This window comes from Gossypium hirsutum, chromosome A13 (genome assembly GCF_007990345.1).
Source record: "Gossypium hirsutum isolate 1008001.06 chromosome A13, Gossypium_hirsutum_v2.1, whole genome shotgun sequence".
Lineage (NCBI taxonomy): Eukaryota > Viridiplantae > Streptophyta > Magnoliopsida > Malvales > Malvaceae > Gossypium > Gossypium hirsutum.
Window position 1 is genome coordinate 96,225,691 of NC_053436.1, and position 17,347 is coordinate 96,243,037.

At 29.3% G+C, this 17,347-nt stretch overlaps 1 protein-coding gene across 16 annotated transcripts; it reads left to right on the top strand.

The window, feature by feature from the left end:
• The first annotated feature begins 11,543 nt into the window (after window positions 1-11,543).
• Window positions 11,544-15,649, top strand: LOC107895286 (piezo-type mechanosensitive ion channel homolog). 16 transcript variants are annotated; one of them, XM_041085347.1, is made up of 8 exons: window positions 11,544-11,851; window positions 12,342-12,498; window positions 12,610-12,766; window positions 12,888-13,003; window positions 13,266-13,350; window positions 13,631-13,658; window positions 13,754-13,839; window positions 15,388-15,649. In XM_041085347.1, the coding sequence occupies exons 4-8, from the start codon at window positions 12,912-12,914 to the stop codon at window positions 15,391-15,393; spliced, it is 297 nt and encodes a 98-aa protein (XP_040941281.1). In that variant the 5' UTR covers window positions 11,544-11,851; window positions 12,342-12,498; window positions 12,610-12,766; window positions 12,888-12,911; the 3' UTR covers window positions 15,394-15,649. The 16 variants fall into 16 exon arrangements, 12 of the variants coding, with proteins under 12 accessions (XP_040941281.1, XP_016676072.1, XP_016676069.2 ...); XM_016820583.2 differs by lacking the exon at window positions 12,342-12,498 and having other exon boundaries at window positions 11,568-11,851; XR_005907757.1 differs by lacking the exon at window positions 12,342-12,498 and having other exon boundaries at window positions 11,584-11,851; window positions 13,754-15,004.
• Window positions 15,650-17,347: the final 1,698 nt, after the last annotated feature.

The window sequence follows — 17,347 nt, forward strand, 5'->3', positions numbered from 1 at the left end:
TAAATGCAACCAAAATCTGCGTAATTTCAAGCACTATAGGCTCACAAATCCCAGCGTAGAAGAATGAACCAAATTATAAAATTTTTGTTTTTGTTTTTTTTAGTTTTTATACTTTTATTATTTATTCATATTTAAAATATAAAATTTTAATATATTTTTCCGTATTTATACTTTTTTCAAATTCTATATAATCTTTTTCTAAAATTTTTTATGAGAAGTTTTGATTTTTTTTAAATATTTAAAGGGTTTTTTGAAGAATTTTTTTTAAATGTTCAGATTTTTTTTATATTTTTCGAGCAAAATTTTTTAAGTTTTTGAATCATTATTATCTTTGAATATTTTTTAGTGTTATGAATATTTTTGAATTGTTATATCTAACGAAAAATGATTAGTGGTGATTATTTGTATTTTTCAAAAGTTGAATAATTGAATTGAAACTTGAGTGGTGGTTTTGTCAATTACCTCAAAATTAAGTAACTATTAATGTAATTTATTCTTGAAAAAAAACTTGAATAGCTTAATCAATTTTTTAATAATTCTTCCGTTTATATTCTTTAGGCAAACTAAATCAATTTTATTTATTCTCAATTTGGATTATCAAAGAAAAGTGTTTAAGATTATGGAGGGCTAATATTGAGAAAATTCACTATGCATATTGCCAAAATTATTCATACATCATACATCAAAGAGTTTACAATCTTGAATTATGAAAATTTAATTTTATAGGTCCATGATATTAAATTTCAAATTACTTTTTTTTAAATAAAAAGAGATAAAATTAAATTTAAATTAGTACTATTCTACGCGTATTGCCTTTAAATTATTATGTACAATTTTAAGTATTTTATCTTACGGTTGTGCCAAATAAGAAACACCCAAGATTTTTTGTCTGAGTCCATTTTACTCTAGCTCGAATATATTATGTAATAAAAAATAAAAAAAATATTTATATTAAATCATTAACCCAATAACAATTAAACTCATACTCGCAATCTACAAAAAAAGCTTTTCCAACTAAATAACCCAATCCAAAATATAAATTTTTAAAATTTATATTTAATACAATAAAATATTTATTATATTTATTTGTGTTTTTTAATATAATAAAACATTTATTATATTTATGATGGTATTTTTTTAATATAAATACTTTTCAATATATTTTTAATGTGTTAGAAATTTTTTATTTTAACGTTTTTTTAGTGCATTTAATGTATTATATATTTTTAAATAAAAATTAATCTAGAAAAATCAAATATGGATGAGCTAGATTAGGTCCCAGTTTACTTTTATTAAATTAGGCCGAACTTAAACAAAAAAATAAATCTACTTTTCCAGCCAAATCAAACCTAAACTTAAAAATTTAATCTAAATACCTTACATGAATCTAACTTAATTCAACCCATAAACATTTTTAACGTAAACTACTCGGCACATGATGTATCTCAACCTCCCAATCCAATTCCAAGGTGATCATCTTCCTTACCTTGAAGCAATACATTACCGCAATCTATCTTGTCATCTAGAAACTATTTTCTTTATTTAAATATGATTTTATGAATCATTTGAATTAAATCAAATACTCATAATTATATAAAAATAATTCTTAATAAATTTTATAAATACAATTCATCATTAAATGATTTAAAATATAAACAAATAAAAAAGAATTATTCCATTAATTAAAACACTAAAACCATATGAATATAAGTATATGACAATTCATCATTTAATATATAAGAAAAATATTTAATTTTTAAAAATTTTAAAACCTTTTCATAGAGACCAATATAATCGAAATCAAATGGTACATACTAATACAGTTAGTACTGTTGTAAGTTACAAAAAAAAAATGAAATATTGGAATAATACGGTTAGTACCGATGAAAGTTACATCAAAATGGAATCTAAAATTTGTTATTCCAACGGTACCGAAACAGAATTGATAACCTTGGCTGCAACTCATTTGTTACTACTGGAAAGGTTGTTTTGGGGCTTGGGGTCTTTTAGTTTTGTTTTGGTTGGATTGGGGCATTCCAGTTCATATGGTCTTCCCACATTTTTCCTTCTCTTTTCACAAATTAAACTAAATTATTTAAAGCAAAAACAACACAAGCAGGTTGCAATCTGCAAATATCATTACATTTTAATAATATGCAAATTAATCTTCATCACATTCTTTGACAAAATCGCTTTTTTTTTATAATAATTTTGTAAAATTTTAAAATTTTGTTTATATAACTTTTTTATTTAATTTTGATAAAGATATAAATATTAGTATTTATATATTTTAATATTTTGTATTTTCTAAATAATAAAATAAACCAATGGATTAGTTTGAAGTCGAATTTTAATAGAAGTTATGAAAATGATTGGGACCCAAATATCTACCTCTATTGACATTATTTTTCATGGACAATATCGTAAATAGTAAATTGAATTTTCAATGTAATAATCAAAATATTAGTGCATGCAGCTATGGTACATTTTTAGTATCAGAATGTTCGAATCTGGTGCTTCATGTTGCCGCATGTGTTAACTGTATCAATTACAAGTACCACAATAACAGACAAATTAATATTTTATCAAAATAATTTTTCAAAAATTAAATTTATATTAAAAATAAGGTTAAATTTGAAGGTAGCTTTTAAAATTTGTAAATTTATAATATAGAAAAATTAATTTTTTTACTTCAATAATATGAAAAATTAATTATCAAAATAGACATACTACAAATTATTTACGAAAATAAGCAAAATAAACATTGCATAGTCATTATTACAAGTTATATAGTAATAATAATTTTTTTTTAGTGTAGTCACTATATCAGGTGGTATCAGTATATATTTTTTAAAAATACCTGCACAAGATATGAGTATTTTGGGTTTAAAAAAGGAAAAAAATATTTTTTAATGGTGCTGTCGACGTGTCAGGCGGCACCAAAAGTATTTTTTTTTGTAAAAAATTATCTAAAAAAGAAATAAAAAAGGCAGAAAATTAATTGTTCTACTAAATTTTTGTATGGTTATACCGCCAACAACAATAGTGAATTTGTCGATGATTTTCAGTTCCAAAACCATATTTTGGATTATTTGACCAACGGCTGTGGGGGTACGCTAATTTGACTTTGTATCGTCGGAGTTTGTTTCTCAATTCCCAAACTATGTTTTATCAGCGAAGATGAGAATGAAATATTTTTGGGGGGGCTTCGTGTTTTTGTTTAAAGAAGGGAGGGTGACAGTGGTATAAGAAATATAATTTTCTATTTGAAAAATAGTGATATGGAAAGAAAGCTATAAAAGGCTATAATAACAATATTAAGTTTTATGGGAAAGAAAATTAATTGTAGGTAGTTTTTCTTAAAGAGCTCAAGAAAAGAGAGAGCTAGCAGTTACCATTAAAGTGGTGCAATTAAAAAAATTTATTTAAAAGATATGACAACTGGAGTAATTTTTTTTTTTACCTTTTTTTGTCTGATAAATTTTTTAAAAATATTTTAAAGCTTTTTTTTTTAAATTTTCCTTTCCCATGAAGCTTATCATAATTAATTTTACGCTCTATAGGTTGCCCTGTAGCACAATTAAAAGAGAAAGAAAGAATTAATTATTTTATGTTTCCTATAATTAATTTTCTTTTTCATGAAGCTTATCATAATTAATTTTACATTTTAAGAGATGTCTTGCAACACAATTAAAGGGGAGAGAAAGAATTAATTATTTTACATTTCTCATGAAGCTTGTCTTCAATTTATTTATTTTTATTTAAAGAGTTGATAACTGTAGCAAATTTTTTTTTCTTTTGGTAAGGCAAAATTATTTTAAAATTAAAACTTTATTTTTTTAAAAATTTGGCTTCACCACATTAGTTGTGACTATTAATTCTCTCTTTTCTTGAGCTCTTTTAAAAAATCTTTTTACAATTAATTTTCTTTTTAATAAAGGTTAAATGTAAAATTGGTACTCGAACTTATTCACTTCTCCTAAATTGGTATTTATGGGTTTTTTCCCAAATTAGTATCTAAACTTTTTTTATCCACTATACTGGTAACTGACACTAACACCGTTAATTTTTTACCGACATAGTAGCGCTGGCCCAATTGCGCATTGCCACGTGGCATCCTATTATACTTCTATTTTCTTTTTTATTTCCCCTTCTCTTCCTTTTTTTCCTTTCTTTTCTTCTTTTTTTTTTCTTGTTATGCGTCTACATTCTTTCTTTTGTCAGCCCCCCTCAAAATGTTCATATATCTTTCTTTTTGTTTTTGTCTGCAACGAAGAACGGCGCCAAATTCTTGGGTTTTTTTTTCTTGGCTTTTTAAGAACCAAGTTGTTACCATTTTTCACCCCTTATTCTGCCATGTTGAAACTAGTCTCTCTTCTGTTCTCAAACTCCATTCTTCCACTTAATGACGACCCATAAACATTGTACAAAAACTCTATTTTTGGAACCTATTAAAACCCAGCTATCTTATACCTTAAGTAACATCCACTCAAAAGGACTATGGCTGCTACTGCTTTCCCACAAACTTTCACTTACTTTTAGGATCTTGCTCACACAACTGTAACACTGGCTTGTCGATAGGTCCCTTTTGCATTGATAAAGTCCATTAATTGCATTAAGGTATTCATTAGAGGTTGCGGTGGAGAAAGCTCTCTGTGATGATTGTGAAACCAAATCTTGCATTAGTATAATTTGCAGGTGTAGCAACAAAAAGAAAGGACCCCAAAAAGATTGTGATTGAAACCAAACAATCGACCCTCCTTTCATCTAAAATAAAAATAAAATAAAAAATCAATATAAAATATTAAGTTATAAGTTCCATTTTATTTTTTGTTTTACCAATCCATTTTAAAGAACAATGGAGAATAGCATTCAATTTAAATCCCAAATCTTTCACTATAGCACCGATATTTTCTTAAGCCCATTTCTCTAATCCACCATTTCTCTTCCCATTTTCATTGTTTCTCCTTTGCTTTCACCCAAAACCCAGATCCAAAAACTAATTATTTACGCATGTAATAGTCTGATTTTAGTAGTGTCGAAAGCGATGGTTTTGGGACCACAATTCCGAAAGGGAGTCAGTAAATATTATTAATTTAATATTTATGAACGTTTAGTAAAGTCATATTAAAATTTAGTTAGGAAATTTAAATGTTTGAACCATTAATTAAGCAAAAAAAGATTAAATCGTAAAAGTTATAAAAGTTAAATTCTATTAGTGAAATATACCAAATAGCCATAAAAAGGGAAATAGTTAGGACTTAAAAAACATACCATGTCATAGGATAGTGAACGGTGGTTTACCAACTTTTGACATTTCATGATAAAGTTTAATATAATAATAAGATGAAAAAAAGGATAAGTATTAGGTGATTGGGAAAAAGAAGGAAAAGAATAAATTATCTTTTAATTCTTCTTTCACCAGCCGTGAAACTCCATTGTTGGAGCAAGGGAGGTTCGACCAAGTTCTTTTCTTTGATTGGGTGAGTTTTTGAAGTTTGTTTCTATTGATTTTTATAATTTTGTGTTTGTTTAGTTCAATCTAGCTAACTCGGGAATTGATTTGTGAAATAATTAGAATTTTAAGGACTTACCATGACTGAAATAAATATATTTATGAACTTAGTTGTTAAATCTTTGAGTTTTAAGGTTAAGTATTTTATTAAATTATTTTTGATGATTTTGAGTTTAAGGACCTATTTGAGAGTATAGTAAAATGCAATGTGAATAATGTGAAATGATGGAAGATTTGGGTTGAAATGAAAACATAGAAAAATTGGCGGTTTGGTTTTGCATGGATTGTGGTTAAATTGTGAATTTCGAGTTAAGGACTTAATTGTACCAATGTTTAAATGTTGAGGGTAACTTTGTAAAATCACCTTAAAAAGGATTTTGAGTTCAAATTGGTTATATTAAGTTGATTTTGAATGATTTAATTGAATAAAATTATTATTTAGACCAAGATACGCAACAACCGGACTTGAATCGTGAAAAAATAAAGTTTCATATAAGTCGTCGCTACCTTTTTGTGCAATTGTGTAGTCGAGGTAAGTTCGTTTGATGGTAAACCAACTAATTTTGTAATTTGATAGAAAATTTATTTATGTTGTGTTTTGTATGATTTCCTTGTATATAAATTGTTAATTTGTTATTTAGACAATAGAGTAAGTTTATGTAAATTACGATAATGGGTGTGAAATGTTGAGAAATATGGAATGATATGGAAAGATGTCTCATTTGAGCCTTATGAATACTTAGGATACAAATGACACGTCATTGGGGATTATACATTTTCGGGTGCTAGCCCTAGATGTCCTCCTATGGCTGAGGTCTTGTATTTGTTGCAGATTCTCCACACAACCGTGTGACCCCCTCATTTTCCAAAATTTCCAACTTTTATTGTTTTGTATCAAATCGAACCCTAATCGTTCCCAAACTATTTTTAGGTCCCCATAGGCTTGATTTAAGGTCCATAAGGATATTTCACTACTGTTAATTTTAGTTTTTTTAATGTTAGTATTATTTTTTTATAATTGCTCTGATTTATATCGTGACACTCTGTGACCCTAATCTGGCGACGGAGATGGATTAGGAGTGTTACAACGCAAGAAGAAGTAAAAAAAGAAATGGGTTTGACAAATTGACTAAGCTCGCACTCGAGTTGATCTCAATTTTGGCTTTGAATCTCAAGATCTTACCTCAACCATTGGATCTGATCATTCAAAATTTAGTTGCTGCAGATGAAGTAGCTTGGGTTTTTGAATAGATTAAATGGAGTAAGATTTAAAGGATTGAAAAAGCCAACAATGAGAAGAAATGAGAAGAAAATTTTAGGGTCTTGTATTATTTGCTTGTTGTGTTGAGTTTTTGTATGATTGAGATTAAGGGGAAATAAAGTAATGAAATGGGTTTTTAATAAAAGAAATAAAGAAGAAAACGAAGAAACATAGAAGAAGGCGCAGAAAAAGAAAAAAATAAAAAAGAAATTAAAAAGGGAATAGGAGGGAAAAAAAAGAAAATATAAGGATAATAGGATGCCATGTGGCAACCACGATTGGCAACACTGCCATGTTAGCAAAAAATGAGCGACGTTAGTGTTAGGTACCAATATAGTAGACGGAAAAAAAGTTCAAGTACCAATCTGGAATAAAAAAAAAACCATAAGTACCAATCTGAGAGAAGCGGACAAGTTTAGATACTAATTTTATATTTAACCCTTCAAATAAAGCTTATCATTGTCATTATAGTCTTTTATAGATTTCTTATATATAACTATTTTTCAAGTAGAAAATTATATTTCATGTACCACAGTCACCCTACCTTCCTTAAAAAAAAATAACAATAACAACAAAGCTCAAAAAAAAAAAATTTCATTCTCATCTTCACCGGTAAAACGCAATTTAAGAACCGAGAAAGTTCGGCAATGCAAAGTTGAATTAGCGTATCCCCCACCATTGCCCACCAAATAATCCAAAACATGGTTTTGGAATTGAAAATCATCGACAAATCCACTATTGTCGTCGGCGACAACACCATGCAAAGTTTAGTAAACCTGTTTTTTTTCTGCTTTTTTTCCTTTTCAGATATTTTTTTACAAAAATCAACAAAAAAATTTAACTTTTGGTGTCGTCTGACACATTGGTGGCACCATTAAAAATATATATTTTCTTTTTTAACTCGAAATACTCATATTTCTTGCAAGTACTTTTAAAAAATGCATATTGATGCCGCTTGACACAGTGGCAGTACAAAAAAGTTGTTTTTTTTAATATAACTTGTAATGATTGGGTGGAATTTGATGGTGTTGCCTGACACGTCAGTGGCACCGGCTGTGCACTGTTCATTTAGCCTATTTTTGTAAACAATTTGTAGTGTGCCTATTTTAGTAATTAATTTTTTTCTGCATTATTAGTGTAAAAAAGCTAGAAAAATCAAACTTTAACACCTTAAAAATCATAAAATTTTAATTTAATTATTTAAAAAATTATAAAGATATAAGTGAACTTACATTTTAGCTCTAATAAAAATATATAACTTAAGTTCAACCTAGATATGTTTATGGGCCAAGCCAAGCCAAGTTTGGGACAGACCCCCGCAAGGTATTTAAACCAATTTTTTAAGCTTGGGTCCGACGCAAAAAATGACTTACTTTTTTATCCAAGCCTAGCCCAATTTAAGAAACCACTCATATTTGATTTTTTTTAGATTAGTTTTTATTTAATTTTTAAAAAATATATAATACAGTAAATGTACTAAAAAACGCTAAAATAAAATTTTTCTAATACACTAAAAATATTTATATTAAAAAACACTACCATAAATATAATAAATATTTTATTATATTAAAAACACAAATAAATATAATAAATATTTTATTGTATTAAATATAAATTTTAAAATTTTATATTTTGAATTGGGTAAGTTTTTTTTTAGGTTTGGATAATAAATTTAATTATTATTGGGTTAGTGATTTAATATATATAATTAATATAATATTTTTATAACATAATATATTCGGGTCGGGCTGGATTCGGGCCAAAAAATCTTACCCAAGACTCGGTTCATATAAAAAACAGGTCTTAAAATTTATCCAAATCATTTCAAACCTCGTATTTTTGTCTAAACCTCCTATTTTTTAAACAAATATTTAAACCAAAACGAGTGGCTTGAACCATTAATAGGTCTAATTTAACCATCCCAAAAAATATTATCACAAAACAGTTATATAAGTTCACAGTCATCTACTTGTGTAAATCAATTGAAATGTAAAAGAAAAATACTCTCCCAAACAACTCCACTCACATCAACAAATATAATATTTTATCAATACATAAAGTTATAATGTTATTCATATTATCAAAAATATATCCTTGCATATAATATATGTAAAAGATTGTAACATTGATGATTTTTATAAAATTTTAAAAATTTGTGAACATAAAAATATAATCTACAATGTTAGGGATCGATCCGATTAAACAATGAACAAGTAAAAATAGTAAAAGAAATTGAGAAATTGAACACCCAAATTTAACATAGAAAACCCTCTCCAAAGAGGATAAAAAATCACGGGTAAAGATAATTTTACTATAATGGCAAAAGAACAAAGAGTACAAAGATGGAGATAAAAACTAAACTCCGAAATCCAAAAAACAAAGAACCTTCAAAGCGTAAATACAAAAATTCTTCAAAAGTGTTATGAGTTATAATCTATAATGGGTGCATTTTCTAATGTTGTAAAAGAACATATTTATATTTCTCAAATTTGATTGAAATATGAGTCATACTCAACAAATCTCCACCTTGACTCATATTTCCACAACGCCATCTTTGCTATAGCCTGCCACAGGCCTATCTTGAACTATACAGGGAATTAACTGAGTCGAATCTTTGTGTAGAAACTAGAAGACTTTTAGCCTTCGACTTGTATACTGCCAAATCAAAACTAACCCGCACTACAGGAAAATAGGGCTTTAGCGGCGTTTTTGGTAAAACGCTGCTAAAAACAGAGCAATAGCGGCGTTTTTTATTAAAACGCCGCTAAAAACATAGCAATAGTTGCGCTTTCGGTAAAACGCAGCTAAAAATCGGAACACTAGCGGCGTTTTCGGTAAAACGCCTCTAAAAACCGGAGCACTAGCGGCGCTTTCGGTAAAACGCCGCTAAAAACCGGAGCACTTGCGGCGCTTTCGGTAAAACGCTGCTAAAAATCGAAGCATTAGCGGCGCTTTCGGTAAAACACAGCTAAAAACCAGAGCATTAGCGGTGCTTTCGATAAAACGCCGCTAAAAGTCATATAACCCATATCGATAAAACGCCGCTAAAAGTCATATAACCCCTAAAACCCTAAACCTTAAAAAATCATAAATACTAATCTATAACACCTAAAATACTAAATCCCTAAACACTAAAATATAACCTCTAAAACTCTAAACCCCAAAAAACATCACGTGGATGTTGATGTACATCATATGTTAAATATTTTCTTATATAATTGTAAAAGAGATAGTATTAATTTTAAAATATTGAATTAATTATCATTATAGTTTAGGGTTTTACGATTTAGGGCATATGGTTAAGGGTTTAAGGTTTATGAGTTATTATTTTAAGTTTTATGGATTATTGGGTTTAGGGATTATGGTTTAAGGGTTGGGGTTAGGGGTCTAGGATTAAGAGTTTATATTTTAAGATTTAGGGTTTATGAGTTAGGGTTAAGGGTTAGGAGTTTAGGGTTTAGTTAATTAGTGTTTTAATTTATATGATAAATATTTTCTTATATAATTGTAAAAGAGATAATATTAATTTAAAAATATTGAATCAATTAATCATTATAGTTTAGGGTTTATAATTTAGGGTATATGGTTAAGGGTTTAAGGTTTATGAATTACTATTTTAAGGTTTATGTATTATAGTTTAAGGGTTGGGGCTTAAGGTTTAAGGGTTATGGGTTATGGGTTATGAGTTTAGGGTTAATGATTTATATTTTAAGATTTTAGGGTTTAGAGTTTAGGGATTAAGGGTTTAGATTAATTAGTATTTTTTAATTTATATATTAAATAATTTCTTATGTAATTGTAAAAGAGATAATTTTAATTTTAATATCTTAAAATTATGATTATAGTTTAAATTATTTAAGAGATAATAGATAAACTTTATATATATTAAATGGTTTAGGATTTAAGGTTTACTTGATATTTGTTAAATGATATATGAAATTTTATACAACCAATTAATGCTTTTATTTTAAAAAATATTTAATCTAAACCATTTGATATATTTAAATATTAGATTTAAAAAAACATTGATAATAAATAAAAACATTGATAACAAATAAAAATGAAGTACAAAAATAAAAATGAAATATGGGTTTATGGATTATGGGTTTATGGATTATGATTTATGGTTTAAGGGTTGGGGTTTAAGGCTTAGGGGTAGGGGTTAAGTGTTAGGTTTTTAGGGTTTATAGATTATGCTTATGATTTAGGGTTTAGATTAATTAGTGTTTTTTAATTTATATATTAAATAATTTTTTATATAATTGTAAAAGATATAATATTAATTTTAATATATTAAAATTATGACTATCGTTTAAATTATTTATGAGATAATAGATAAATTTTATATATATTAAATGATTTAGGATTTAAGGTTTACTTAAGATTAATTTGTTAAATGATGAAATTTTAGACAATCAATTAATGCTTTTATATTTAAAAATATTTAATCTAAACCATTTCATATATTGGGTATATGATTGATTATTTTGAATTTTAAAAATATTTAATCAATTAAAATACTATTATTTAAAATAATTATAAAGTTTTTATTATTTAAAATTTAAAATTTTATCTAATTCTTTTAAATATTACTTAAAATTTTAAAAAATATTTATTTATGAAATGAAAGAGATAATAATTTAATATAAAAATTATAAAAAAGTCAAATATTAGTGGCGTTTATGGTAAAAACGTCGCAAAAAGTAAGCAATAGCTCCACAAAAAATCAATTTATTATAAAGAAAACGGCGTCGTTTTGATATAAACGCCACTCATTTTTTGTTTTGATTGAAAAGACGCTGTTTTATTTCTCTCTCTCCCCCCCCCCAATTTTCTCTTCTTTCCCGATTCCCTTTTCTTTCTCAGCCATTCTCAGTTCCTCTATTTCTCTCCCCCGATTCCCTTTTCTTTCCCAATTTCCTTTTCTTTCTTAGTCTTTCTCAATATACCCGAAAATCCTCTCAACCTGTTGTTTTATTTTATTTCTCAGTCTGTTCTTTAATTTCTCGAAACCCTAAACACCCAGTTTCCCGATGCCTAGCCACTCTACCCAGCAGCGAACTCAGTTTTAGCAAGTATGTGAGGTTTTTGATTTTTTTTGTTTGGGTTTGTTGAAATTTACTTCCTTTAATTTTCAATCGTCTTAAAATTTTAGAAATTTTAATTTGGGTTTCTTATTTTCTATTATATTAGTTTTCAATCGTCTTAAAATTTTTTGATTTTTTTTGTTTGGGTTTCTTATTTCTATTATATTAGTTTTCTAGTTTCCTGCTATAGCTTCAATTTGTTGGTGCAATTCTATGTGATGCGGTCAGTTGTTTATGTTTCTTTTTTCTTTTTTATCTTGTATGTTCTATGCCTAAAGTAATATCAACTGTTTTCCTGTGAAATGTCTTAATTGTTCTAATTTTGCCTTTGTTCTATCTTTCCTGAATCTCTAGGTTTAAAAAGAACAACAACAACAAAATTCTTTCCCTAGTTCATTTAATTGCTCAGTGATATTTACAGCAACCAGTCTTTTTTTTCATTGAAGCCATTGTCCTATTCTTTTTTTTTTCATTGAAGGTTCCCATCTCAGGGTTTTATGCTGCTTATTGTTGCCTGCTGTACAACTTCTTGTTGGAATTAGTCATCCCTCTTGGGCATCTTTACCATTTTTTATTTGTAGTAGTATTGGACTTGTTGATTGGTCTTTCACAAGCAACTTTCTTGGCCTTTTCAGGCAAGCATCTTATAATTCCTATGGCTAGAGATGAGATTACGATTACAGTTTGTTAGCATTTAATGTTATCTGGTTTACTAATTGATTTATATTTTTGGTCTGGTTTCAAAGATCTTGGCGGTACCTTTTGTTGTATGCTGCTTGAACATTGTCTTACTCTACATATACCAACTCCCTGTCGAGTATTCTGGGATCTTTAAGTGGCTAGCTGATTTTATTGGACTCTATAAGATATCTGCTAAATCAGAGTCGTCAGAAATTTGTTCTGGTATTTCTCTTATAGTCTTTTACATCATTGTGAGTATAACTTACTGCTAAACTTCAAAGCTGTTGTTTCCATCATTTTTTTATTATCGCTAACCTTTCTGTAACTCTTAATTCTTTTTTAGCTATCTTGGATTAGATGTGATCTTATGGAAATGGATTTCATCATGTCGGCAAGAGCAAGCAGTTTGACTAGGCAACTTCTTCCTTCAAAGCATTCATTCTTTATTCGTGAATCAAGGTATTTAATTGGGGAGGTTTTCTAAATTGACTAACTTACAGTTTATTTTGATTTTTTCAGCACATTTTAGTTGGTTTTGGTATTGAAAATTTAATGGAACAGCAAAACATGGAACCATGCACACCTTGTATTTATAAGTTTGGTATTCAACATGATATAAGGTTGTTTTTATATTTATCATTGCATAACATGATAGGATTTGCATTGATATCTACAATTTTAACATCTCTCTCTCTCTCTCTCTGTGGAAAATGCTTTGCAGATCTAGTGTTAGGCACACTAATATTTTGTTAAGAGGACCAATCTTACGAACTTTCGGCATTAACTATTTTACTTATGGTTTTCCGGTAAGTATACTACATTTCTTTTACTTTATAGAACTTTCATCCCTTTTGTATTGATTGTGTTTACAATCATAATGTCTCTGGAACTACATACAGATGTGAACTAATGCAAATTTTATGCCATAAAATAGTAGTAATAAGAGTAATAAAACCCCAAAAAATTATAGATATGTCCCATGAGAACTATTTTTTTTTCAATCATTACTGGCTATAGTAGGGACATCAATGGATGACAGGGTCAGTAGTCATGTTTTCCTTTTAATCTATCTTGTATGTCCAACAGGAACCAAAGGGTTGGAGTGAACCTTTAGGTAATTTCTTTTCTTTGGACATATGGATCGAATTTGTCTTACCTTCACAGAAGTTGTTTTGTGTTCTTAAGATTATTTCCTGTTGAATATATCAGATTTCCTTGCTTGCTCTTTCCTTTTGGAGTTTCCACTTTGCGAGTCTCTATGCATTTGGACTTCTTGCGTATGTTCGCTATATTATGTATGTCTTTCCCTCAATGTATCACTTGTATCGATTGAATGGCTTGCTTCTCATTTTAATTGCTCAATGTATCTCAATGTATCACTTGCATCGATTGAACTTGCTCAGGTGACAATTGAGCTAATTGCTGTAAGTATCCTTACCTGCTACTTGAGACTGGTTGCATTTTGCAATTTGTTAAAGGGTATTTTCTTCTACCGCAGTGTCATGCCCGTTGCCTAGATGATTAGAATAACATATTTTAAACGCTGTTCTTATCATCTTCTGCCTGATTTCTGTAAACAGTAGTGGTACATAGTTGCTGGTTTACAACCTGGTTTACTTCAATAGGAGGTTAAAACTGAACGAAAGGATTGCTAAATTGCTCGAGTTTCTTTGCAATACATTAAGTAATATTTTCTTTCTTGAAACTGAATTTGATTATTAGATAATAGTATGTTTCTTCTTAATAAATATTAGAAACCATCCCTAAGAACTATTTTTCCTTTAATTTGTCTTGATATGGAGATGAAGACAGGATGTTTGGCCCTAGTTTTATGTTTAAATATTAGTGTTGATCCACCTGATGTAATAAAAATATCTCCTTGCGCAAGTATGGAGTGCTGGACTGGTATGTTTTTTGAGTCAATTCTCTCTTATTTTTTGCATTTTTTCTGTTTAATGGTTATTGAAGCTTTAATGATCATGATTATTCCTCAAGAAATCTTTAATAAGTTTCGTGTTATTTTAATATGTGACTGAACTAAATGCTTGTTGATTTGTTGAGCATGCATGAAATAGTTTGTGTTTATATTTTGTTTGAAATGTTGAATTCTGAAATAGTTCATGTATAATATATATACAGTTTAAGTATTGGTCTCAGGTCAGGATCTTTGTTTTGTTTTTAATTCATTTTTTACCCTTTAGTGTCACTTGGTTGGTTTTGCTAGTTTATAGATTTTTTTCAGGGAAGCTATTAGGGATTGAAACACAGTGTTTCAAGCCTTTCTTGGTCTTTGTCATTTAAAATGCTAGTGTGAGGATCTCGGTACTTTGAACAGATCTTTTGGTGAGCTTTTCGTGGTCTTTGTCACATAAAATGCTCAAACCTCGGTGGTTTAATCTTGCTGTTTCGGGTTGGAAGAACTGTATGAAAGAAATCAGTTAAATTGCTGCTGTTAATGAGGTCCGGAAGTGAGTAAATTGATGTTTGAAATATCTTTGTGTGGTGGATTGAATGCTGCTATATATTGTTGCTCATTACCGAATTAATGCTGAAACTAAGCTAATTAAATGGTGGATAATTTGCTGTCGATTATGATGGAAATGGCTATTAAATGTTTAAAATTCCTCTTATTTAATTGATGGTTGCTGCTGTTTAAATGCTGTAAATTGAAGTGTTTAAATGCTGTAAATTGAAGTGTTTAAATGTTGTAAACTGAAGAATTTAAATGCTGTAAATTGAAGTGTTTAAATGTTCTTTGTGTAGTATTTTAAGAACTTCAAAGCTCACAGATGATTTGTTATACTGTATATGAGTTCATTGATTCTATGTTTTTGCAATTTTAGGCATGATCATGGGTGCAGCAGCTTCAACTGACAAGACTTGTACAGGTCTGCAGCAGGTCAATCAAGAAGCTCTGCTGGAATTAAACTGACAAGTAATTGTAGTATACTTGTAGTTGAAGTTTCTTATAGTGAACATCATGTTTATTCGGCAGAAGTTTCAAAGATTTTACTTTTTAGAAGAAAGTGTATTGTAGTCATTAGATTGGGTTTTCAAAGATTGATTATGTTAACATTTTGATCAAATGAAAAGTTCTCTTATTAATGTTTTTGAACTCAAAAACAATTTAAAATGTTTCCATTGTTAGGTTATTTAAATTTTGTATGATCATTTAAGGTAAGAATGTAAAATTTGTATGAAAAGTTGAAATATATATGGTCTTTAGCGGCGTTTTTGGGGAAAGCGTCGCTATAGGTCACGATCTTTAGCGGCGTTTTTGGGGAAAGCGCCGCTATAGGTCACGATTTTTAGTGGCGTTTTTGAGGAAAGCGTCGCTATAGGCCACGATCTTTAGCGGCATTTTTGGGGAAAGCGCCGCTAAAGGTCACGATCTTTAGTGGCGTTTTTGAGAAAAAAGCGCCGCAAAAATTTGCGGCGTGTGCTATAGCGACGTTTTTTGTGGCGCTTGTGAAAACGCCGCTAATAGTTCTAGCGGCGCTTAAAAACGCCGCTAAAGGCAAAAAAAAGCCGCTAAAAGTCTGTTCTCCTGTAGTGCCGGGTCTAATTTTTACAAACATAGTGCCTTAACTTTTTAAAACATGCATCCAAAAGAGAACCTTTCTTTAATGAAATGGTCATACCTTTTTCCCTCCTATGACCAAGTTACCTCCGTCCAAATGAGTTGACTTTGACTCCATAACAGATGAGGGACATTTTATTGATCACTGTAGAATCTTCCAGAATATAAAGATTGCCAGTTTTTTTTACCTTTTAACAAAACGAGAGTCCCACAAGACACCTTAATGTCGCTCGACTCGATGTTGATTCTGCAACCTTTCGAGTCTAAAATACTTAAGGAGATAAGATTCTTTCGTAAATCAGGTACATACCTGACATCTAAGAGTGTTCTAAGCGTCTTATTGTGCATCCTAATTTTAACAGTATTAATACCAATTACCTTACTAGATGAATCGTTTCCCTTGCACACAACTCCACCTTCAACCAAACTGTATGTGGAGAACCATTTTCTATTAGGACACATGTGGATATAACATCCCGAATCTAGGATTCACTTGGATGTAAGCTCGGAGCTTTCGCTCATTGACACTGACAAGAATCATCACTGCTTTCATCGGCCAAATTAGCACCAGCTAAATTTTTTTCGTTACTCTCAGCAACCCTTTTATTTTACAATTTATAACAATCTACTTTGACGTGACCTAACTTCTTACAATAGCGACACCTTTTGTCTCGCTTCTTTGATGCTACCAAAACGGAAGCTTGCCTATCTACCTCGGTATTTGAACCAAACTCATTGTCGAGCATTTTTACTAAAAAAATGACCCTTCACATCTTTGAACAGGAGTTTGTCTTTGCCATAAATCAAGGTCTCCCTGAAAGACTTGTATGAAGGGGGTAAAGAACACAATAATAGCACAGTCTGATTTTCATCATCAATCTGAACCTCAAAGTTATTTAAATCATTTAAAAGGGTTTTGAATTGACTGATGTGATATCTAAAAAGCTCACATTCGTTCTTGCGAAATTTAAATAGACATATGGTTAGCCAGAGACTTAGTCGCATAAAGAGTTTCTAACCTTTTCCACAAGGCAGATGAGGTCTTCTCCAACAATACCTCCTGCAATACCCTATTTGCGAAGCACAACTGGATTGCAGACAATGCCTTTTCATTAAGCTCTTCCTATTCTAACAGATTTAGATTCTCGGGCTTTTTCTCGTTAACGACCTTTTTCAGGCTGTTTGAACTAAAATTACCATCATCCGAACTTGTCATAGATTGA